The sequence below is a fragment of the Carcharhinus amblyrhynchos genome, chromosome 11, assembly GCF_965287045.1.
Source record: "Carcharhinus amblyrhynchos chromosome 11, sCarAmb.v2.hapA, whole genome shotgun sequence".
NCBI classification, from domain to species: Eukaryota; Metazoa; Chordata; class Chondrichthyes; order Carcharhiniformes; family Carcharhinidae; genus Carcharhinus; species Carcharhinus amblyrhynchos.
Window position 1 is genome coordinate 66,251,514 of NC_137334.1, and position 26,033 is coordinate 66,277,546.

Consider the following 26,033-nt stretch of genomic DNA (forward strand, 5'->3'; position numbering starts at 1 on the left):
ACTGCCAGCCATTCCCAATGCCCTTTACGCCAACTTGTGCCCCATGCAATCATCACCCTTTGTCCTAAAATCCTGCATGCCAACTCATTCAGTATCTACCATTGGCACCATTTTGAGATAAAATAAAATAAAGTTCTAAATACATTTCATTATAGATGAAAAAATATTCTCATTTATGAAAGATGATTCAATCTATAACTATATTTAAATTCCTTCAAATACTTAATCCCTTATCAAAACAAGTTGTATTCAGTTCCCTTCAAAGTCAACTAATCATTTAATAAACTCTTTGGGCTGTCAATCAAAACGTGAAATTATAACGCCCTACTGTGATAATGAAAGGTTACGGAAACCAACTATGCATTCATAACGCTAGAATGATAGCATTTAATGTAATAATAACAGAGAGCTACTAAAATTGCTGGAATAGATTTTTTCAGCTCACACAGGCAGATGCAAGGCTGTTTGTTGACACTTTGTTAAAGGGCTAGCCATTTAAGCAGCTTGACAGTTCTACATATCTTATCTGTCCTTCAGAAGTATTTATAATGAAGGATTCATAATCCCTACATTGCAATGATAAGACCCATGGTGCCGTGAAAATGAAGCCTGTTTGAATTCAGCACTGAGCAATATTTGTGGAATATGGCTCAATTAAATTTGAAAAGCAATAGATTTTCTGACTCAACATATAATTACTATTAATCCTTTTAATACAGCATTGTTGATTGATTCATGGTAGAGAATGGTGGCCCCAATATGCTACAGAAGCAACATCTGCGACAATTAGTTACAGAAATTCATGCGATATATTCAGAAGATCTGGAAGAAATTCCACAAGAAACAAGCGTAAAAAAGTTCAATATTACTATAATCATTGCTTAAAATTAGAGGGAAAGATGTATTCAGAAAGTACTGTGCTCACAGAATAAATAGTAACAAGAATGTATCCAGATTTAAGAAGTAAAAATACTGGGGCTACACAAATTGCATTACGCATGTCACAGTGGGAAAGAAATACATTGCAATGATGCACTTACATACAAGAATCACCTGTATCAAAATCAGTGTCCTTACCTTTAAGATCAAAATTAACAGTTAATTAACAGACCATGGGAACTGAAGTTGGCCAACCTAACAGGATCAAGTAGCTTGATATAAATAACCAACAACTGAATTATTACATTGACAAGACAATTATACAAGACCACTGGCATATTCTAAGATCATACACATATACTGAAAACACAAGGCATGCAGTATCTAATTTCTCACTTCTAGAGAATGCCTCTGATCTACAAGGGTCACTGCTGGAACCTTACCACTGGTATCAAACATGGCCGGTCCAATGGTAGTGTGTTACCATTGATACTGCTTACAAAGCCAGTATCAAACGTTAACATCCCCTTTTTTAAAAAAAATTAATTTTATGGGATGTGGGTGTCGCTGGCTGTGCCCAACATTTATTGCCCATCCTTAATTGCCCTCCATTTCAGTGAGTATTTGAGAGTCAACCACATTGCTATAGCTCTGGAGTAACATGTAGGCCAGAATAGATAAGGATGGCAGATTTCCTTCCCTAAAGGGCCAGATTGTTTTTATGTCAATTGACAATGGTCATCATTAGACTTTTAATTCTACATTTTTACAGAATTCAAATTTCATCATCTGCTGTGGTGAGGTTTGAACCTAGGTCCCCAGGGCATTACCCTAGATCTCTGGATTCTAGTCCAATGACAATACCACTACACCACTGCCTCCCTTATTGAAACAGGCATTCACCTCAAATGATTATAGCGATGTTGAGTAGGAGCCACAGTATGAGGTATCAACAATATTAACAAAGGGATAGCATTACGGTAAGTAATGAGAGTACAGCTGATTCATACAGTTGGTCCATCATACTGTACAGCCCATCTGATGATACATCTTCCAATGTGCCCATTAGGAAATAGCAGAGCAGCAGTGAATGGACTTAAAAATCAGTTACCAATTTTACCAATAGCTATAAAACTCACTTATATGTTTTTGTTCAACTTAGCAATTGAAGACAACATGGTCTATATGATTTTCTAAAGAGTTAACATTTGGTTTCACCTTGTGGTAGCTCGCACTAATGAAAAATTATTAATGTTTAAGTAGCACAATCTATGCAAATTCACACCTCTGTGGCTTGGGTTTAACCTGTGACAATATGTTGCCAAAAACTACAAGAACGTGATAATATAAATGCTGAATTTTACCTTTTGGCTCCCTTGGTTCTCATAATTTAAACCCTGCCAATTAGAGGGTTTCCCCAGAGAAGGATCATGCAGCTGCCACAGTTCAACGAAACTTTCATGTGGATTGGAATCACCTTCACCCTCAGAATCAATTAGCAACTCCTTCTGCAATTGAGGAATATTCATGATGATATGATGAGAACAAAGAATACCACTAAAAGTAACGTCTAAAGAGAATGATATTTTTATGGCTATTATTGAGATGCTGCAGAGATGCGATGGAAAGATATTTAAGAATTGCATCCATTTTGTTATCAGTCTAACAGTTAGTGAAATGTATTTGCACAGTGAAAAATGAAATCAGCATTTGTATCTAGAAAAGCATTTTTCATATAAGGGACAAGGCCTAATTTGTCAATGGGTGTATTCAGTCCATTAAAATTAACATATGTTAGTGAATCGATAACTTGCATAGCATTTTCTCTCAATTATAGGAACCGAGGGAGAAAAAATTCCATTTTATATTTATTTAATGTTATTGTTATCACCTTTGAGGGTTATATGAACTGATGCAGTGCTGTAACATATTGTGAGGCATCTAAAATAAGCAACGTGACTGAATGGGTTTCATAAAGAAATGCATTATTTAAATTGTATTATTTAAATGCATGGAAATTGCAAGATTCTAGCAAGGTTTAACTCTCACTTGAAAGCTAACGATCCTGAGTTTTCACATACCTACTTTTTAAAAATTCTTTTCTGAGCTTTGTGGTACCCCCTGTTTGAACAGTTGAGTGCCACTCTGGCTTTCCCCAGATGGTAAGAAGTCTCACAACACCAGGTTTAAATATAAACCTGGTGTTGTGAGACTTCTTATCGTGTTTACCCCAGTCCAACACTGGCATCTCTACATCATGACTTTCCCCAGACTTCTTATCATGTTTACCCCAGTCCAACGCTGGCATCTGTACATCATGACTTTCCCCAGATGAAGCAGTCCGTTGCCACAGAAGCACCTACCCCAGTTATATATACAAATATGGGAAAAGGTCTGTAGCCTCATTGAGCAGCTGGATGGTGGGGGAGTGAGGGTAAGGGGAGCAGGGTGGACCTCCACTACTCCTGCAATATTGTCCCTATTGAATTTCAAGGTCATTATGCTATAGGCAAGTCTTAGGATAAGTTATTTCTTTCCAATTGCCTCAATTATTATGTGTTTTCTAAATTATTGATCAGAAACATGTTTAATTTAATCACAATTTAGTAAATTTATCTTCACCTTACATGCTCTGGCACAGATTATTTACGGTTCTTTCCTTTTATTAGAATACAAGATTGAAAGAGTTCAAACTTACATGCATTTCATTTTGAATCTCTGTGGCTGGCTTCATTTTGTAATTCTTTCCGAGATTTGCCTGAACACTGATAGAGTTGCTAGGAAATGCGGAGCCATGGGAGTTGCCCTTAGACATGTTCCTGCAGGAAACATGATTTGATCCATTTTCCTTCTGATGAGCAGCCTTCTTATCAACTCTGCAGGTAAAAGTGATTCCACTGATGAATTGCACCATCCTTCTTCAATCAGTCAATTGCTCATTCTACTTTAATGTTGAAAGTAACCCTGTTGTATCTTTCTGTCTCCAGACCTTTGAATGATAAATGTTTCTGACTTAGCCTTGATATAATCTGCCTGTTGCAATTTGTGTTAAAAATATTCATAACTGCTTTTGTATGAAAGTTTTCCTGTTGTGGATTCTAGCAAATACATTGAAACACATTCATTGTCCATGCTAACATCATACTTACAATTTCACACATAACGTGTTTTGATATTTTTCTACACACACATACATATATATGAATAATAAATTATGTATAATAAAATATTAGCATGTAAGAGTGTCTGAAAAAAATGGGCCAGGATTTTTGCTGAGTCGAGATGGCTTGGGAGCCCTGTAAAGATGTCGCATCAAGAATACTTAATGAGGTTTGGTCACGAGCCCAGATGCCCATCACTCCAAAGAAACAACTAAGCCTCAGGGAAAGCACCGCTTGACTGGCAGCTCTTGCTGTCTTATCTCTGCTGTCATGTGCACAAGGTTATTTACACATGGTTACGAGGTTTCAGGTGCCTGCCATTTCTATTATTGATATTTTAAAGGGCGTGGAAATTTTTATTTAGTGAAAAGACATTTTTAAATCGGGTACAATAATGAATTAATGACTTGTTTAAAACTTTTTTTTACATGATCGATTGTAATTTAGATAGTTACAAGGGTAAGATGGGTATAGAGGGATATAGGCCAAACACGGGCAAGTGGGACTAGCTTGGGGATTTAAAAAAAAGAGGCGGCATGGACAAGTTAAGCCAAAGGGCCTGTTTCCATGCTGTAAACCTCTATGACTCCAGTTATAGGGTTCACTGGTTTTATACAATATATAGTGGGTAAATACGGTTGGATGTACTATAGCTTGGCATTGGAAGTAAGAGGGTCCAAGGGGGGGAATGGAAGAGGGCAAGGGAGGGGGCATGCGAGGTCATTGGGGACTGGGTGGAGGGCATAGATTGACATGGAGTGGCAATAATGGTGAATGGGGACTGTATGTTGGGGTGAATTGGTCTGATGGGTGAGGGTTGAAGGGCCTGTTTTATTTTAACTGGAGTAAATCGTACAGCTTTGAGAAGAGGTTTATAAACAATCTGCATCCACACCCTGTGGCTGTCTTCGACCTTTCTCCTGGATTGGCTGGTCCACTTGCAACCTGCAACAGCCCCAGGCTATGAAGCTCCCACCTTTGTGGGCACATTCTCCTGAGGCTGGCAGGCAAACTGAGTCAACAATTTTCCCCATTCGATGGTACACAAGAAACCTCGTGAGGTGAATATAACAAAGGATGAAAGCATAAATCGAATCAATCTTTTTTAGAACAAATGCAACAAAGATTATTTATATTTTAAATATCTTCAAAAATAGTTACATTATTTTGTATATCCCAGATTTTGCTGTAATGGGAGATTAAAACAATGGCTGGGATTTCCTCTTCCTCTGCCCCCATGGCATGTTTGTGATAGTGAAGGCAGCCTGCCATTGCCCAAAGTGGGATCCTCCAGTCCCATCTCTGTCAATGGTGATTTCCATTGCTGGGATCCTCCGCTGCTAGGGGATAATGGTATCATAGAATCCCTAGAGTGTAGAAGGAGACCATTCAGCCCATCAAGCCTGTACCAACAACAACCCCACCCAGGCCATGTCCCCGTAATTCCATGTACGTACCCGTGCTAATCCTGCCGACACTAGGTGGCAATGTAGCAAGGAAAATCAACCTAACTCGTGCATCTTTGGACAGGGAGAAGAAAACAGAGCTCCCAGAGGAAACCCACACAGACATGAGGAGAATGTGCAAACTCCACACAGACAGTCACCCAAGACTGGAATTGAACCCAGATCCCTGGTGCTGAGAGGTAGCAGTGCTAACCACGGTGTCACTGTGCCATCCACCAAGGATCCTGGATTAGTATGTATAATTTAATTTACCTCGCCTTACTCCAACTCATTGGAAGCAGCCAGAAGATCCCACCAATGTCTGCCATTAGTTAGGTTTCCCTTGCATAGTTATGTTTTTAAATTTTTTATGCGTGTTGGTGAATGTGAGAGTTGATATCAGTGCAATGAGGGAGACCAGGCATCTGGGAACTAAGTGAGCAGGGAAATATATTCAGTACTCTCCTTCATCAATTAGATTAACAGATTGTGTAATTAACAGCGGAAGGATCAAGAACAAAGTAGAAAGTAGTGTGGGTGAATCCAATGTTAAATCAGGTAAGCGAAAGCAAAAGAAAGATTAGACTGAAAGAGAGAGAAAAAAAGGCAGAATGATAAAACCAGAAGTAAATTAGATTTAAATCACCATAAATTAAAACCTGAAAGAATAATATTCCATGCTGGGAATTGTTTATTTTTAAATATCAGAGCTATTACTTAGCAGAAATTATCATTTGGCACATTGTTAAGAGGGTACTTAGACAGGATTAGACAAGACTTAACTTCATATGATGAGTTTAGTTTGTATCTAACACATCAATACAGCAACTTCATGGTATTCAGTGGTGAGGCCAAAAACAAGAGGCCATTTTTTGCAAAGGTAATGATGGAATAGCACAACCTGAACTTTTGAATATTTGAGCTCAATTGTGGTCTGTGTCCCACATCAAAAGGTTTATATCACTTATGCACAAACATCCACAAGTGCCACTAGCCTCACCACTATATTGACAAGAAAATCTGGGCCAGTATCCTTAAAAATGTTTGTATTCAGAAGCTGTGAATATTGTTACTGCACAGTACCAGCTTTGATATGGAGAGAGTAAACAGATCAAACATTGCTCATGGATAGGATCAAATAATAAATACATCAACATTTACGGGTATCATGGAATGCCTTTGGTAACATCAAAAGACAAATTCAAAGTTACAGTCTCATAGTTAACGTTTACTGATATAGTGAAATCTATCTAGTGATATCATCCTTTCTGACTATTGTTTGTTATAAAGATCTTTTTCTGGAACATATCATTTCTATGCTGATAATGTGATTTCTGCTTTTTGCCAGAGGATACAGAGATTGGCAGCAAACCAGGGGTCAATTGTAAAGATACAAAAAGCTTGGAATTGTCTCATTTTAAGGCTACGGGCTGGGCTCCCCCAAGGTCCTGTCAGTGTGTTTGATGGAGGCTCAAAACTTGGTTTCACACTAGCATGAATTTGCAGCGGGATCTTTCACCTTGGTGGGTTGGAAAACCTGCAAGAGGCCAACATGAATCTCATCTGCATCCTGTTAATGGGATATAGATAAAAGCCTGACACGCTATGCATCTACCCTGCCAATAGGAAAACACACTGGTGTGAAACACATTCAGAATAACATGGTATGCAAATATTGAGACTCAACTGAACAATGCCTGCAGCTGCCTCTGGAGTTCAGGATGGAGGGTGCCCTGCAAACTGGAACGCTGCAGCACTGACTGGGTGGAGCATCTGCATCTGAACCTTCCAGATTAGATGTCCTGGAGGAGGTCCATCTTCCAGCCTCAGAATGTTCCCAGAGATTCAGGATCTCCATCGCCTTTCTTTAATTGTGTGTCAGGGCTGTTGAGCGCCTTTTCAATATGGCACCCTGACACAATGGCAGACTACATGCCATCCAGGCTTGACCTGCCATTGAATACAGTGTGAAACAGCCAAACGCATAATTAATAAGGTCACAGCCAGAAGATTTGGCAATAATTTCCATTGGGTGTCACAGTGGAAAAAACTCCACATTCCCCTCCCCACCATGACATTTTTTTATTATTAGTAAGAGTAGGCTTACATTAACACTGCAATGAAGTCAATGGGAAAATCCCCTAGTCACCACACTCTGGTGCCTATTCGGGTACACTGAAGGAGAATTTAGCATGGCCAATGCACCTAACCAGCATGTCTTTCAAACTGAGGGAGGAAACCGGAGCACCCAGAGGAAACCCATGCAGACATGGCGAGAACGTGCAGGCTCCGAACAGACAGTGACCCAAGCCGGGCATCAAACCCAGATCCCTGGCGGTGTGAAATAGCAGTGCTAACCACTGTGCCATATCAAAGTAGGAGAATTCCACCTAAAGTCCTGTGGCGGATACAGGAACATGGAATTTTCCTTGCCAATGGGAAAACATTTCTCACCTCAATCTCATTAATTAAGCACTTGGGTGTTTTACACTATATTCAGTGACAGGACAGATCTGGATTGCAGGTAGTCTGCCATCTTGCGCATATTGAAAAGATGCCCAACATCACTGATCCACGATTGAAGAGAAAAGGTGGACCACCTGAGAATGAAGAAAGATTTCCTGGAACATTCTGAGGCAGGCAGATGAACCCCCTCCACAACACCTAATCCACCTGCAGATGGACACTCCACCCACTGCTGATCATGTTCCAGGATCCAGGGTTGAGGGCTGCTTCCGGAGGCAGACCCAAGCATTGTTCAAACGAATCCCGAGGGCTACATTAATGGGATGCAACTGAGGTTCATGCCGGCTTGTGGCCGATTTTCTGACCTGTCATCGTGAACACCAGTGGAAGATGCCGCTGCAAATTCACACTGGCATGAAACCGATTTCTGGCCTCTTGCCACATTCTCCCAACCCACGCTGGCAGGGTCTTGTGGGGTAGTGTTGAATTTGTGTTGAATCTGCTGTGAATACTTGAACATTCACCCAGCATTAAGGTACACTGATTTTTAATAGGTGGGCTTTTTACTTTTCATCTGCATATCAAAGTACAATAACTTAAGGTGTGACAGTGGCAATTTATATTTCGTGGAGAGGAAACTTGTCTTTGTACCCATCTTACAGGCATAAAACAAGCACAATAAGGCAAATTTTAGGAACCAACACCCTGATAACAGAGGATACCTGAAAGCTATTTGACACATTATTGAGTTGGCCCACTCTTCAGGAGCCCAAGACAGCCATTAGGCATTAGGCTGCTTTCACACGGAAATTAGGATTTTAATACCTGTTGAGTCCCCTGGTAAAAATTGTTTGGCTATCTGAAAATGCTGTTGGACCTATTCCACTTAGGATTTTTTTATCATTCCTGCAGTCGGCAATGTAATGCAACTTCAAAAAGTATATATAAATCAGAGATCCTTGGTGCGCTGCTAGGGAAAGCAGGAGGATGTCCTCATTTACAGCACATATGCAGTCACTCCCTGCCTACCAATTGTTACTCTTTATTCAAACTCCCCATATTCTTATAGCTTCACTTAGCAAAAGGTCTGTGGATCATACGCCAAATAGTTGCACTTGAATATCATATTACACTCTTTGGTGCATTGCTTTGTCATTTGGTCTAATCTTTTGTAGCATATGTTTTAAATGTTTAAGTGTACTCAACAAAATGAAATGTAACAGATAGAAGTACATTTACAGTGCACATGCAAACAGTCACTCCCTGCTTACCAATTGTTACTCTATACCACCCCCTGAAATTTACCCTTGATCCGCTGTGGATTAGATAAGTAGTGCGACATCAAGCTTTGGAAAAGGGACGAATGAGCTGCCTGTGGAAGTGAGATAGGCATCCGAATTAAGCAATAAAGGTTTGAGATTCAGTTTCAGCCTTTGGTCTCCAACTTAGGGTTCACTGTAGGGGCGCACTGCTGGTTATGGATTGAAAATGAACCATGAATTACTTCCATCTGTTAAATTCCATTTTGTTGAGTACACTTAAACATTTAAAACATAAGCTACAAAAGATTAGACCAAACGACAAAGCAATGCACCAAAGGGCGTAATATGATATTCAAGTGCAACTATTTGGTGTAGGACCCAAAGGCCTTTTGCTAAGTGAAGCCAAAAGAATATGGGGAGTTCAAATAAAGGGTGGCTGCTGATAAATAATTTTGCAAAGCATTATTCAATACAAAATAATTGAGATCATTACCTATGTAGTAGCTCTTGCATGAACTGGTCACTTGCGGACTCTTTCATTGGAACATCATGATTCTTATAGCCATGATACTTTGATGCAAGGTTGCCTTTTCTACTGTTGTGTGTTTCATGTCGTGTGATATCACAACTTTTACTTGGAAAAGCACCATCTAATTTTTTATCACAATTGGCATCTTCTTTAGTAACTTCATTCGCCTCTTCACAGGCTTTTTCATTTTTCCTTTTCTCTCTTTTTTTGTCTAGTTTTGTTTGCTTGATTTCTAAACCAGTTCCATTTTTGGTTTCTTTCTTTTCATCTTTGGATTTAGGAGCGTCAGACTTTTTGCTGTTCGGTGCTGGCAGCTTGCTTCTCCGGAAGCCAAACCACTTGGCGATGGAAGGCCCAGTCTTCTGCTTTACCTCTGATACCTGAACTTTGTCCTGTCCTTGCACCTTCTGCATATTTTCTTGGATTCCCAACATGACTTTCGCTTCGATGCTACATTCTGTCCCAGGAGCAGGAGGCAAAATGGGCCCTTTGTCAGAAATTTCAGGCCTCTTTAAGAGGTTCTCTTGTTTCTTGACAAATTTTACCATGTTAAGTTTGGAGGGGCTCTGTGGTTTGCTCTGACCTTCCAGAGGAGACATATCTGGTGACGACAGAGACTCGTGTCCTGTCTGCATTACATTTTTTCCTTTTTGAGGCATTGGTTTAGATTTTTTTTCACTCGGCTTATCACTTGGAGGTAGACTTCGGATTTCCTTCTGAGGTGGTGACTGGTTGCTGTCAAACTTCAAAGAACTAAGATGGCTGTCTCCCTTTGGTGGAGTTCTACAAGGCAACTTGCTGGGACTGCTATGATGGCTACTTGAGCTACTTACACTTCCATATGACACTTGCCGTGAATAGGAAACGTTTGCTGTTCTTGGGGAATGTGAAGGACTAGGAGTAGCTGAAGAGCTACTGGCAGGTTTAGTTTGCAATGCTTCTGTTGCACCGGTAGAGTTTTGCCTTGTCAGTGAATTACCTCTTTCGGTTGTATTTGTGATTATCTGGGTTCGCACCTTTCCTGGTCCATCTGCCAATGAAACAGAAGGCTTGTCCCCAGTCTGATTGCTGAAACTCTGACTTCGAGCTTTGGCACCATTCATGCCTAAGGCTGGCTTGAGGTTGGGTTTGCTATTAGCTGAAATTGACCTCTTAAATGCCTTAATTTCTATGCTGTCAACATCACTCCCAACTGCCGCGCTTCTGTCAAGGTTTGTTTTATCCTCAAGGTCTGCAGGAAAACCCATTTTAACAGCAAGACCATCTTGAAGGTCACCTTTTTTCTCAGAATCAACCAGTGACTCTGTTTGTTCCAGAGGTTTTGTATTTTTTGATACATCAGCTGGCTTAGATTTTCCTTGAATCGCATTTCCTTTAGAGTAAATATTAATACTATCTTTCTCATGCTTCCCAGGTACAGTCGAACTTTTTCTCAGTAACGGGGGAGATTTTAAAAATCCTTTTAGTCCAACAGGAATTCGAGTTTTCAAGTTTTTTTCATCAGAGCAGTAAACGTTTGAATGAACGTTACTAAAACTAGGAGACAAGCAAGAAGGCGGGGGCTGAAACACCGGTTCATTTATGTTAGTTGCATGGCACTGAGAAACTGTTGCTAAACTGTTGGACGGTTTGCATTGTAAGCTCAATCCATTTTCACTTACTTGCCCTGCTTTGGCAGAAAAGGTATTTTGTGGAGATGGATCCTTTTGGTTTGCATGGATGCATGTTGAACTTCGAATTGCTTTGACAGCTGTTTGAGAACTAGGTTGAATGTGGGGAGGATTTGAACAGTTTGTTTTCAGGTATCTTTTTTCAAAAGAGCCCACTGTCAAATTTTTGACCACTCCATTTGCTTCCTGGGAGTTTTGAAGTGCTTTCTCATGGTGGGAACTGCATACGTCATCCATTGCCGGGGGCTGCTGGGGTTGCGGATTTTGTACTTCTTTAGTCAACCGGACACAAGATGAAACAGAACTTGCAGGTTCTTGTGGCTTTAACGATGAACATGCAGGTGCATCCTTATTTATGGCAACTGAAACGTATTTTTCAGGTTTTGTTGCTATTTTCGGCGACTGTTCATAATTTGGTTTACATAGTAATGAAGTAGATCTCCCTGGTGGAGGTGGAGGTGAAGGGGACTTTAATTCTTCCTGTCCTAAGTTATCATGTTTATCTCGTGTGGGACATTCTCCAAGATCTGTCATCTGCTTCCTGGATAATAAAGATCCTTGAGCTATACTGGCATGGTTCTTTCCCGTTTCAACGGGGAAAGTAATTCCAGAGTCTCGAGAAAGGTGCGGGCTACATTTTGGAATGGTGGAGCCATCTTTTAAACAGTGGTTAATACTAATACTTGGCATTTTTAAATATTTGGTAAGTTTTGCATTTGATGATGACGGTGACTTGTCCTGGACAAGAGAACCAGGTGTTGAAAACATATTGCTAACATCAGTGCTATTTGTTTTGGAGGTTTTGTGTGGTGAGCTTTTGCCTCTGTTAGGTATTTTGGTTAGACGTGGCTTTTGAGGAGAAGATGTCTGCAGGGAAGATACAGAAGAAACACAGTTTGATTTATAAGCCGCGTAAAAAGTTGGCTTCAATACTTTTTCCTGTTGAAAGACATGTGGGTTCAATGGCCTTTCAGAGTTTACAGAATCTGTACGAACAATGGAACTAAATATTTTCTTGTTGACTTCAGGGTCTTCTAACCGTTTTTGCTCAGTATGACCTTGCAATGACTCTAAAACTGTATAATTCCTTGCATCACTTCCTCTTTGACAACCTATCGGCCCTTGAGGCACCAGTGCAGCATCTTTAGCAAAAACAATTTGCTGGTGATTCCCATCTAAAGCAATTGGACTAGAAATGTCATTTGAAGACACGGTGACACTTGCTGTCTGCTGGGAGTTGAATTTAATTGGCTGGCCATCTTCAGCATCAAACACTATTGTCAGGCACTCTTCAGACGATGTTTTTACGGCCTTGGTTGTTTGACAATTTTCGTTCAGCGAGTTCAAAGTCTTTGGCCTGTTGTCAGAGCAAGTTGAAAAATGGCCTTCATCTTTATCTGCAGATGAGAAGAATGCTTTTTTGCGACTGAGTAAGTTTGCATGACTCACTGACCGTCTGTCAGTCAATAAACTCGCTACCAAATCTGAAGAATTTCTTTCTTCCTCGCATTCCAGACGCAGTTCATCTAACATCTCAATATCTTCGGTGTCAGATAGCTGGATTGTTAAATCTTTATAGTGCAGTTTGGTAGAATTGAACTGCAATTCCTTGGCAGGCGACTTGTTGGTTGTACATAGTTTTTCACTTGATTGAAAGCTGCTGACAAAACTAGTCAACTTCTCGGGCTTTTCTCCTGAGCTTGTGTGTGTAAGGCTTTCTGAAACACATTTCACACTGCCATCCCAACTAAACAGGCTATCAGACATGCTGTGTGTTAGTTTTCTACAGATTGATTTGCAGTCTTTACTTGGCACCTCATTTACTGTGGTTATGAGCGCTGTACAATCATCGTCTGCATCATCGTGAGAATCAGAATCATATCCAAATATTTTACTAGGCCTTAGGCACATGCCTTTAGCGGTGGCCTCAAGAGGCGTTTGATCTTTACTCTTGCCGCGATTCCGACATTTGAGGCCCAGAGAGTAAATTCCTTCATTTGAGTTCATGCAATCTTTGTAGGCCCATTTTGACACAATTGAAGATTGCTCGAGCAGAGGTTTTCTCTTTTGCAACTTCCTTAATCCTTCTAGGATGTGGCTCTCTTTTTCTCGAGTTGGAGGTAGTTCTTCAGCGGGACTAGAGAGGTTGCTGGGAAGTGAGGAGCCGATACTGAGTCTCTTCTCCCAGCTTAGAGAAGACTAGAAATGAAAAGGAAAATATTAGTAATTCAGTCGACAAAGTAGGATAAATATTCGAGTCAAGGCATAATCCCAGTACTCTTAGGAGATGGCAATTGGAAATACTAATATTTTCTCCATCCAGGGAAAACAGATGAAGCTTGGTCAAGCAAACAAAAGCCTGGGTAAAGAAGAAGTCTACTACACTTTGAAACCTCATTATTTGTCTTTGGGAGTACGTATGGGGATTGGCTACAGTTGTTGTACTTCAGTTTGTTCAGAAGTGGCTTACTTCCTTTTTTTAAACTTACCAAATCATTATTTGTTGTTAACACAAAGGTCCTGAAATTCCTGCTCGGGTCAAAACTGGAAAGTGGGTATCAATGGCTAGTATTTGAGGAAGAACACAGATCTCTTGGGATTCCATTGCTTTTTTGCTTGAGAACTATTGACTGGAAATGTCACTGGTTATTTTTCCAACTCACGTCCATTATCATGGGGATGTATTTGGGGATGCGGGAGTGGTTTCACTGCCTTCTCTAGAACATTCTCCCCTTTGACACCCAGGGGCCTCCATGGAACTCTTAGCAGCTAAGAACTAGCTGGTATGCATCCAACTGAGGTCCTGTAAAAATATCCCAAACCAAAAATAATTTGGTTCCACAGAGATTCAAATACCCTTTATTTTGCATGCGGACCAGAACACTAGAAGAGGCAATTCCTCTTTGTGGCTTGTTGCTGCCCCTCCTCTTCTCCATTAGTGATTATTTTAAATTTACTTATTAGTGTCACAAGTAGGCTTAGATTAACACTGCAATGAAGTTATTGTGAAAATCCCCTAGTCACCACACTCTGGCACCTGTTCGGGTACACTGAGGGAGAATTTAGCATGGTCAATGCACTTAACCAACACATCTTCCAGACTGTGGGAGGAAACTGGGGTATCCGGAGGAAACCCGAACAGACACAGGGGGAATATGCAGATGCAGCACAGACAGCGACCCAAGCCGGGAATCGAACCCAGATTCCTGGTGCTGCGAGCACCGCTGGTACTAACCACTGACACCATTCCCTTCACTGACACCATTCACTGACACATTTCACCAAAGATTGAGGATATCTGATACTGATGCAGCCTTGCAGTTACAGACTGTCCATGTGTCATTGCAGATTGACCAATCCCCAGGATTTGGGGCATCTTCAGTCTGGGGAAGAGGGGTTTTACTCTGTTGCAGTTGTGCCAAAAAAGTTGGTCCTCAGTGTTTGGGTCAATGGTGCTCTGACAACTAATTAATGGAAAGTGTTATTGTAAGCCCAGTCTTGAAACATGATTTTCAAATGAAGTTTATTCAATAGGACTGAGACTGTACCCTCTTACTGCATGTCTTTCCTTCATTCCAAGTAAAGGAGCCACTTGAGTGTTCACTGCAGGCACTTGAAAGAGAGAGTTCACTGCTGCTACAGCTGCTCCTGGGGTAAAGTTGGCTGGGTACTGCCAGATTTACTTGACTCTGGCACTTTAAAATAGGTATATTGGTGGGTGTATTCTCCAGAGCTCCCTGTGAATACAAAAATGGGATGCTTGTCACACGCTGCAAATGCACCTCCCTTCAGTCTTGGTTAATATAGAAAATTTCCCCCATATTCACTGTTTACATATACTTCGAATGTACAGATGTTTCTATTTCTCGTCAGAGTCCTTGAAGTGTTCCTTCCTTTTCATATGACTACACTTCCAATTTTGAGGGCAGTGAAAATAAAACTATGACAAACGGAGTAATTCCTATCCTTTCAGCCACTGTTACGAGATCCAAAGTGTCCACTCTTCCATCATTGCCTTACTCCCAATATATTTCCTTCTGTCCCTGCAAAAGAAAGGAAGAAGTCTGACAACACCAGGTTAAAGTCCAACAGGTTTATTTAGTAGCACGAGCTTTGGTAGTTTGTGCTACCAGATAAACCTGTTGGACTTTAACCTGGCGATATCAGACTTCTTACTGTGCTGACCCCAGTCCAGTGCTGGCATCCCCACGTCATGACAAAATAAAGGTTAAAGCAATCCACCTAACATAATGTGGCACATCACTATACGGCAACAGGATGTAGGATCACAGGAAGAAGCAAATAATCCTGCAGGTTCTGAAAACCGATTTACAGCAGATTGGTCAGGGGCTGGCAAAATTGTTAAAGTTTAGGGCGCAGAGCCGGTTCGGTCCAAACAAAGTACAAATCCATCTTTCGTATTTCTGTGGCCTGTTGTGTTTTTCCAGCATTTTCAGGATTATTTTACAGGTTGCAAATATTTGCTCCTCATTAAGAAAGAAAATGGGGGCGATTCTCCTGGCTGCTGTTGTAGCCGTTTTGTGGGCTCCCCGCTAGGCACCACAGCCTCCACATGTGTTCGGCAGCTGGATTTCTGGTGCCGTCAGCCCCGTGCTGATTTCTGACGCGAAGCTTGCATGATTTATTTAAATGCATATTTGAATCTTTTTTCAGTATCATTAGCGGTCCCAGGTCTGAAATCTCTGGGCCTGCTAGCCTCTCCCACCCTCCCCCTGCCCGGAGTGTTTCACTCCAATGGGGTTTACTACAGTTCCCCACTTGGCCCAATCCGCTGGAGTGAAGGAGGCGGGGGGATGAAATCAAGGCCTCCTAGAGGGTTGGACGCTAGGGCAAAGTGCCAATGCCCAGGGGGCATCTTGGCACTGCCCACTGGACATCAGACAGTGCCAAGAGGGTGGGGTTTAATGGAGGAGCCTTTGTGGGCCGGGGGGGGGGCGGTGGTGATTGGTGGGGGTGGGGCATCTCGCTGCCACTCTGCACTGGGATCGCCATCAGAGAGACAGAGGCCAGCAATCAGGGCTGGGCATCGGGGGGGGGGGGGCAACGCCTGGTGGTGGGGATTGGGAGATCAGGACTCCTACTAAGTTGGGTGGGGGGGAAACAGAGGGAAGACGAAAAATTGAAGTTGGCATGGACATGTTTTGCCGGGGGGGGGCCAGCAATCGGGCTGTAGCAGGGTCAGAGGGCCAGCGATGCAGGGGTCACTGTCTGGTCGGCGTTTGGGAGGCTGGCAGCACTGCGCCACTGCACATGCGCTGATCTCTGTTCTGACAGATCGGCACATGCGCAATGACCCACTCAGTGCTACGCTGCCAGCCTCTCCAGTGGGAATAGGCCCTGCCCACTGATTTTCAGCATGATACACACTGAAGCACTCTGCAGTACACAGATTGTAGGAGATACATTTTGAAACTCCCGCTGGAAAAACCAACGTGATTTACTCCAGCTGTTAAGCAAATTCAACACAGAAATTTTTTTTGGGAGAATTGAACTCAGATTTAAGGTGCGGGGAAGCAAGTACAGAAGTGACGTTAGGGGTAAGTTTTTCACTCAGAGGGTGGTGAGTGAATGGAATCGGCTGCCGTCAGTGGTGGTGGAGGCGAACTCGCTGGGGTCTTTTAAAAGACTTCTGGATGAGTATATGGGATTTAATGGGATTGGGGGTTATAGATAGGTCTATAGATTGGTAGGTGTTGATGTGATCGGCGCAACTTGTGGGCCAAAGGGCCTGTTTGTGCTGTAGTGTTCTATGTTCTATGCACTCAGTAGAATAAAGAAAATTACAGCACAGGAACAGGCTCCAACCCTGCACTGACTATGCTGCCTGATTTAACTAAAACTCCTGAGCCTTCCAGGGACTATACTCCTCTATTCCCATTCTATTTGTGTATTTGTCAAGATGTCCTTTAAAAGTCGCTATCATATTTACTTCCACTACCTCCCCGGCAGCAAGTTCCAGACATCCACCATCTTCTGTATGAAAAACCTGCCTCGAGCATCTCCTTTAAACCTTGCCCCTCGCATCTTAAACCTATGCCCATTAGTAGTTGATTCTTCCGCCCTGGGAAAAAGCTTCTGATTCTCCACGCCGTCCATGCCTCTCAGAGTTTACAAGATTATCTTAGGTCACCCCTCAACCTCTGATTTTCCAATAAGAATGAACCAAATTTCTCCAACCTCTCCTCATAGCTAAGGACCTCCACACCAGGCAACATCCTGGTAAATCTTTTCTGTACCCTCTCCAAAGCCTCCACATCCTTCTAGTATGTGTTGACCAAAATTGAACACTATATTCCAAGTGTGGCCTAACTAAGGTTCTATATGACTTCCAAATTTTAAATTCAATGCCCCGGCTGATGAAAGAAAGCACGTTGTACACCTTCTTGACTACCTTCTCCACCTACATTACCACTCTCAGTGCCCTGTGTACCTGTACATCCAGATCCCTCTGCCTATCAATATGCTTAAGGGTTCTGCCATTTACTGTATATTTCCTATCTTTATTAGACTTTCAAAAATGCTTGATTGATTCTAGTCTCTAGGGGTCTGAACAAAAAGCTAGACTTTCTAGGTGTTCCCATGTTAGCTTGAGATGTATTGTGCCAATTCTGTTATTAAAATAAATGTTTCATGTGCAGAAGCTCAAAGCACATTTTTGAATTAAAATCTATTCTATCAAATCAGTTCTGTACTTCAAAGATGTAGCACATTCCAAGGTAATGATTTCCTTCTTGTTCAAACAGATATACATTGAAGAAAATAAAATTTAATTACTCCATCCAAAAAGAAAAGTAATTGCAAGACTGCGTTATACAGATCAAAGCATCTGTTGATTCATTCATAAGGGGGAGAAATATAATTCAAGTTGATTTGGATATCATCCAAATACCACAGTGGAGCTTTGTTTGATAGATTCAAAGGAAATTTCGTGCAAATAGGCAATGCCATTCATGCTCTCCTAATCCCAATCAATTCAAGGTTCAGTTACAATCTGGGTATGAGAAAATGGAAACACTGCAGCAAAATTGAAGGAGATTTAAAACTACAGTAATGTGAAAAAGATTCTGGAGATATTTTCAAATATACTGAACATCATATGAGGCAAGGCTAGTTGATTGAATGGAATGTTTTTGGAACTCATCATAAATTCACTGCTGATGATTGCAGACTATGATCCAACTGTGCTTTTCAATAACCACGCCATCAGCACAAACGTCTGTGTGTTGGGTTGCAATTTTTGACAATCTGTTGGGAGAAACAGGAAACAGAGAGAGCCGAATGCAAGTTACGTGATTATTTTGTCAACGTTTCCATTTTGTCTGCAAGAACGGGCTTTCAGCTTCCAGTGTTTTCCCACTTTAATTCTTCTTCCGATTTAGTCTTTGATCGTTCGGTCTTACTCCTGGCAAAGCTTAGCACAAACTTCAGGAGTGACACCACTGGTGCCCAGTGGAAAAATGCTGGCATGTGGAACTTGATTCTCTGACATAATAAAATGTTGCGGGAGGGATTGGATGTTAGACCTTGGTGCCGGTCTGATGTTTTCCTCTTTCTGTAACACATCAGACCTGCTGTCCTTCAGCACGGCTGCTGGCTGACTGGCTGCGTGTTTCCAACCTATTCCAACCTCGGGGTCCTTGTGCATGAGTCGCAAAAACCTAGCTTGCAGGTGCAGCAGGTGGTCAGGAAGGCGAATGGGATGCTGGCCTTCATAGCGAAGGGGATTGAATATAAAAGTAGGGAGGTCTTGCTGCAGCTGTATAGGGCATTGGTGAGGCCGCAGCTGGAGTACTGTGTGCAGTTTTGGGCGCCGCACCTGCGCAAAGACATTTTGGCCTTGGAGGGAGTGCAGAGGAGGTTTACTAGGCTGATACCGGAGTTGAGGGGGTTGAGCTATGAGGAGAGGCTGAATGAACTAGGCTTGTACTCGTTGGAGTTTAGAAGAATGAGGGGAGATCTCATTGAGACGTATAAGATGATGAATGGGATGGATAGGATAGAGGTGGAGAGACTCTTCCTGCTCAAAAAAGACAGTAGGACTAGGGGGCACAGCCTCAAGATAAAGGGGGGGCATTTTAGAACGGAGTTGAGGAGGAACTTCTTCACTCAAAGGGTGGAGAATCTCTGGAATTCTCTACCCGTTGAAGTGGTGGAGGCTGCCTCGCTAAATATTTTCAAGAAGCGGGTTGATGGGTTTTTGATAAGAGAGGGGATTAAGGGTTATGGGGCGAGGGCCGGAAAGTGGAACTGAGCCACGACAGATCAGCCATGATCTTATTGAATGGCGGGGCAGGCTCGAAGGGCCAGATGGCCTACTCCTGCTCCTATTTCTTATGTTCTTATGTTCTTACAGTTTTGTTTAAAGGATGGCACTCAAGGTATCTTAAGATAGTACATTGCCTGGTTCTGAATGGCGCTTAGACATTAGGCTCCTGGGAAACATTAGAGGAGTAGACAGGCTGGCTTGGGTAATAGAATATTTGATATTCTAATGCTCATTTAATCTAACCTATTTCTGGATTGGAGCTGAAGACTTTGTCCTACATATTTTTAAATAAACATCCAAAAGAAGTTTTGCCATGGAAAAATGAAGTGACTGAATGATACAAATCTTGAAACAGACAAAATAACCCAGAGGTGAATATACACACGGTTGTACAATGGGGTATCTCTCATCTTAATTTGAATAGGCTGACAGCACATAAAGAGTGTGACTTGCAGTACGATTAGTAAAGGTCCAGTGAAGTGTCAGGTTGTAAAGCATGTCAGTTCTAAAAGTCAAATTAGGCCGAATTGTCCACAATGTCACTGTAGATAAAACAGTTGTTGCAGGATGGGGTCATAAGTCAATATCTGGTCAAAACACGTGTGAAACCTGCAAGTGGTTGACCAAGATCCTGGCTGGAAAAGAATTTCCTGGGATCAGGGGGAGGGTAAAAGTAAATATGCTTTTCACACAGTGCACATGACATTGTCCACAACTCTGGGACATACCATTTTGAACTGTAGTCAGCTTTAATTCACAGAAGTGGATTGTACGCCATTCTGGAGGTGATGACAGCAGAGGTGGCAAATCAAACATATGGTCATGCTGCCATGTCATCGCACACCTCTGTTATTATGCTTGTTTTGGTGGATCAACGGTCAATGATAGATGAATTAGCTTGGCTCTATTAATGGCATTCTCCGTTGATAATTTCTCTCCTTAAAAAGTGCGCACTGTGATATGCCACAGAATGATTTGATTTGATTTATTATTGTCACATATATTAACATACAGTGAAAAGCATTGTTTGTTGCGTGCTATACAGACAAAGCATACTGTTCATAGAGAAGAAAATGAGAGAGTGCAGAATGTAGTGTTACAGTCATAGCTAGGGTGTAGAGAAAGATCAACTTAATGTGAGGTAGGTCCAGCAGCAGGGAAGAAGCTGTTCTTGAGTCAGTTGGTACGTGACCTCAGGCTTTCGTATCTTTTTCCCCGAAGGAAGAAGGTGGAAAAGAGAACGTCTGGGGTGTATGGGGTCCTTAATTATGCTGACTGCTTTGCCGAAGTAGCGGGAAATGTAGACAGAGTCGATGGATGGGAGGCTGGTTTGCATGATGGATTGGGCTCCATTCACTGACCTTTTATAGTTCATTGGGTCTTGGGCAGAGCAGCAGCCATACCAAACTGTGATACAACTAGAAAGAAAGCTTTTACAGTAATGGCCAGGCTGTGTTGCATGGCAGGTGTCCTTGGGATAGCGTGGAAAGTATATTTTAGTGTGAAAGCTTATAAAGGACAATTATTCCTTGTTTCAGATAGTGCTTAGTGATGTTTCAGAGATAAGATACTATCCAAACATTAACTGAGCGCAAACCTTTCTGTTCATGTGGGCCAGGAGGTTGACACGAGGAAGTGTAATGCTTACCTAAGTGCCCTCTGTAATGGTTTGACAGAATCTTGTCATTGAGTCAGACTGAATGTTGAACAGGATCAATATTATTCCTTTCAGACATAGCATTTGACAATTACTTGATATATATATATGTGTGTGTGTGTGAATGCGTGTGTGTGTGTGTGTTGCAGACTATATGACATGACAGATGTCCTTGGGATGGCTTGAAAGGATCTGTTCATATGAAATCTCTACAAGAAGAGTCAACCTTGTTCCAAATATTGCCTGTAGGGCAACCTGCAGTAAACGGTAGTACTCAGTGGCTGTGTGTTTTGTGAAACATTAATAGTAAAAGGCAGACCTGTTCTGACGCCAGTATGGCTGCAATTCTCCCAACCTGCTGAGCTAACAAATTAGCGCAGCGGGCCGAGAGATTGTCACATTGGCCGGTTCATGGGGATTGTGTGAGCGTTCGTTCCCTGCTTGCGTCTCCCAGCGCCAGATTTCCAGCAGCATCTGCTCCTCGCCAGAAGTCAGTGTAGAGGCACAAAGTCTATTTACATGGTCATTGTAATATAATTTAAATATGATTAGTGGGCCCAGGACTGAAGTCTCCAGACCTGTAGCATTTCCCACCCTGTCAGAGTATTTCACTCTTGTGGGGATGAGTAGCTCCCCACTTTTGGGGAGCTAGTGGTCCAGCCCAGTGGAGTGAAGTGAAGGAGGGGGACAATCGGGAGCCCGCAGAGGGTCGGACAGTGGTGGGGTGCCACATGGACATTGGCACCAGTGCCAGCCTGTGCTCCCTGGCACAAACCATCAGAGCACATGAAGGCATGGGGCCTAGATGATGGGGCCTGATGGGGATGGAGCCTAGGAGGTGATTGGGTTTCACTGCTACTCTGCATAGGATTTAGTGGTGTAAGCAGGCAGGCCAGCGATTAGATGGGCTGGGGGGAGAGGGGGAGCAGTCACCTGCCCCCGGGGTGGGGGGGGGTTCAAGACTATGTGGATGGAGAGTTGGGGGGAGGCTGGAGATCACGGTGAGCTGTGAGGTGGGGGGAGTGGTCAGGCCTGGGACCAGGAACGGGTTTTGGAGGTTGGGGGTGGGGGGGGGGGGGGGGGGGGGGGGGTGGCGGTCCAGCGATCAGACTGTGGAGGGGCAGAGAGCGACATTTTGTGGGAACTGCCTGAGCTGTCCAGTGATTGAGTTGGCCAGCAATTGGGAGGCCTTCAGTGCAGGGTCATTGCACATGTGCTGATCTGTCAGTGCCGATATTGGCACATGTGCAGTGGCCCCGCTCAGCGCGCTGATTTCAGCCTCTCCAGTGGGAACAGGCCCTGCTCCCTGAAATTTAATGATATTCACACTGGTGGCCTCTGCAGTGCACAGAGTGTGGCAGATTCTTCTCTGAACTCCCTCTGATAAAAGCAGTGTGACTACTTCAGTCTTCACACAAATCTGACACTTAGATTTTTTTGGGGAGAATTGCACCCAACATGTTGGAAGAAAGAGGCTTCTGTATGCAAATTCCAGAGTAGTGATGAATGTGAACAAAATCAAGTGTTCTGACACCTGCCTGCATTGGTCAACTTATTGGCTAGAGATTTACCACCCTGCCCACCACAGGAATTAGAGCTGGTGAGAGGCAGACAATGGGAAGGTCCATTGACCCGGGTGGGAATTTGTGGTTTCTGGATGAGTGAGGCCATAAAATCTTACCCATTAATTAGTCTCTCTCACATAAATCATTTCATGCATATGGAACCTCTAAAGGAGTGTCTGTGCTCACCACTTGATATGTGACGACTTCAATGAGAATATCAGCAATAATTAAGAAAGGAGATATTGCCAAGAACGTAACCCACAAAATGGCAGACTACCCAACAAACAGAACTGATGCTTTGAGCAAATGCTAAAAAGGGGTGAGTATTTTCATCCAACAACTAAAGCCACATCTCTCTCTGCAGGAATCCTATTTGAGCCGGCTAGGTCTCAGATATTACCCATCTTTCATGGGTAAAGTGCTCACTGTGGGCAGAATCTGAGGACATCAAGCTTTCATGCTCACAGTTTCTTTGTCATTCTACTGCAGCATGTAATCTGCAATTTACTATGGGCTGTGTATATCTAGCTTTCTCTTGTAGTGCAGACTCAGATTCTCCTCCTAAACTGCAGTATGGAAAGTGAGATGTGTCTTGATTCAAGCATGCATCCTTGGGATCCTGCTTTCCTGACTTCCTGTGGCCACCAATGTAACTTAGGATTCAAGTACAGGCCATGACCTATTCACAAAACCATGACCACATTTTTTATGCAATTTCAATCTGCAGTTCTCTAAAACCTATTAAAATAAGCATGTAGAGGGTGTCAGATAAGAACAAAAAAGGCAGAGGAATGAATTTTGTGCTTTTCAGTAAATGGTTTGCTCCTAGTTTTTACTTATGCTGCCAGTTCAGGAATACTTTGAAGTCAAAATCACTTCCACTGATGCTAAATGCATCTTGTAACTCTGGAGTCAGGGCCTGATCTCAGAGAAGCAGAGTGAGATTCCAAAAAAATGCCAAATACAGCATATACAGCATAAATTCACTGACCAAATTGAAAAGTACTGAGGCACTGGACTCGTTTTAAGTCCGCCAAGCCTTATTTAATTTTTTTGGACCACCCCATCCCCAACTTTGTTCAGGTACTTCAGAAAGTACATTAGAAATTCAGGCACAAGCAAAGCAAGGTAAACGTGGTTCTGCTTGGCTGCATCCCGAACTGCAGCCACCTGAATTAAACCAACAGCTGCAGTGTACCTGCAACCTTAAGTTGCTCGAAAAGCAAAATCTATTTTGTGTAGTTCTTTGTAAAGACAAACAGCCAAGTTTGGTGTTACAAGGAAATATGTCAAGCATGCTTGTGAGAAAACAGACAAGGGCAAAGAAGCAATTCAAGGATTTCCAGGTCATTCATCTGTTTCACACAGAAATCTCAAGAGGGGGCTGCATCCCCCTAGAATTATGACATACTTAATTACTATAAGTCTGAAACATAATTGTGTTCACAAATGAGTGTTCATTCATATTTGCTTCATTTCATTATTTTCCTCTGTGTGAGATTTTATATTTAGTAATAAAAGCGATACAAAATCTAAAATTTAATTTATTTAGCATTGCAATCACTGATGGCACTGACTGTTCTAGGTTTTCTGGTCATCAGTGAGAGAATGTTGTCAAAGCCACTGACTTCAGGAACCTGCTGTTTTTCAAAATCTAAAACAGGGCAATACCGCCTGCAGGGGATCTGGGACTGCAAGAGCAGGGTGGAGTACAGTGGAGGTGATTCTCCCACTAGCATGTCGGGCCGGGAGAATCGCCTGCTGGCCGATTTGCAGGGTTTGCACATGCGTTTCCAATGCTCGCGCATCTCCCAGCGCCACATATCCAGCGCAGTTGGGTCCACACTGGAAACCAGCGGGAACAGCAGGTAAGTTATTCAAATCTATTCTTAACCTTTTTAAAATATTGATTATTGGGCCTGGGACTGAAGTCTCCCACCCCACCAGTACATTTTCACTCCGGCAGCATTCAGACTAGTGCTTCACTTTTGGGGAACTAGTGGCCCAACCCTGCTAGAGTGAAGGGGGGGTGCAATCAGGGCCCTTCAAAAGGTTAAGCGATGGGAGGGTGATGCCCCTGAGCATGGGTGCCCTGGCAGTGCCAGTCTGTGTCCCTTTGCAGTGCCAGAGGGCAAAGTCCCATACCTGGGGGCACCTTGGCACTGCCAATCGAGCATGGGGCAGTGCCAAGGGGACCCTCTTGGGGGCATGACCAGCTGGAGCCGCAGCTAAGCAGGCAATAGATGGGGTTGGGGAACCCACTGCCACCCTACATTGTAATTGATCAGGGCTGAAGGGAAGCCAGTGATTGGGTGGGCTGGGGGAGGGAGGGCTGCGTCCCATGGGCGTGGGGTGTCTGCCAGGAAGGGGGGAAGTTCTGCCACCCTTGAAGAGAGGTGGGGGGGGGGTCTGGAAATTGGGGCATTCCTAGAAGGCAGGGGGAGGGGGTTGGCCCAGTAATGCTAGTGGGGCTGTGATCAGGTCATAGGTTTGTTGGCAGGGACAGCACTGTGGGGATTCGGGGCTGGCCAGCAATCAAGCTGGCAAACAAAATGCAGGTTGACAGCCCGGGGCCACAGCACATGTGCAGAGGCTCGGAACTGTCAGCCTTGGAGGTGAGTAGACCCCCCCCTCCCCCACCCCCCAAAGTTTTTAATGATATTCACGATTGTGGCCTCTGTATTGCACAGAGTGTGGCAGATTCTAGTGTGAACTCCCACTGAAAAAAACAGTGATTTACACCAGTTTTCCCGCAAATTCAGCAATTAGAACTTTTTTGGGAGAATCGCCCTCCCCCAGGGTGTCTCCTTAACAAATCATTGAAAATTCCTTACCAACACACAAGTGTGAATTTAGTTTATGTCAGTGGCATGATTGGCAGCCAATTTTTCACTATGTTTAGTCTTCTTTCTGTTGGAGTTCACAGAACAACAGCTTTGAAAAAGAGTTTCAACAAAACTCATTGCCTAGCATGACTTTTTGGTTGGGTGGGGGGAGCTTTCCGCTCCCATTTTTGGTGAGCAGGAATGGTGACAGGGCAGAAAATCCAGTGGAAATCCCCAAACATCTTTTATGCCGTCCAGATTTCCTGTTACCATTGTAACCACACCGC

General features: G+C 42.9%; 1 protein-coding gene across 9 annotated transcripts in view; it reads right to left on the minus strand.

Moving 5' to 3' along the window:
• The window catches only part of nckap5l (NCK-associated protein 5-like), a 567,643-nt gene that overhangs the window by 74,575 nt on the left and 467,035 nt on the right, over positions 1 to 26,033 (minus strand). For all 9 annotated transcript variants that reach the window (XM_080199314.1, XM_080199316.1, XM_080199313.1 and 6 more), the window contains 4 exons: positions 14,961 to 15,149; positions 9,707 to 13,611; positions 3,578 to 3,755; positions 2,244 to 2,387 (listed from right to left, as the gene is read on the minus strand). In XM_080199314.1, coding sequence (XP_080055440.1) covers positions 2,244 to 2,387; positions 3,578 to 3,755; positions 9,707 to 13,611; positions 14,961 to 15,149 — 4,416 coding nt within the window. The remainder of the gene's footprint in view (positions 1 to 2,243; positions 2,388 to 3,577; positions 3,756 to 9,706; positions 13,612 to 14,960; positions 15,150 to 26,033) is intronic.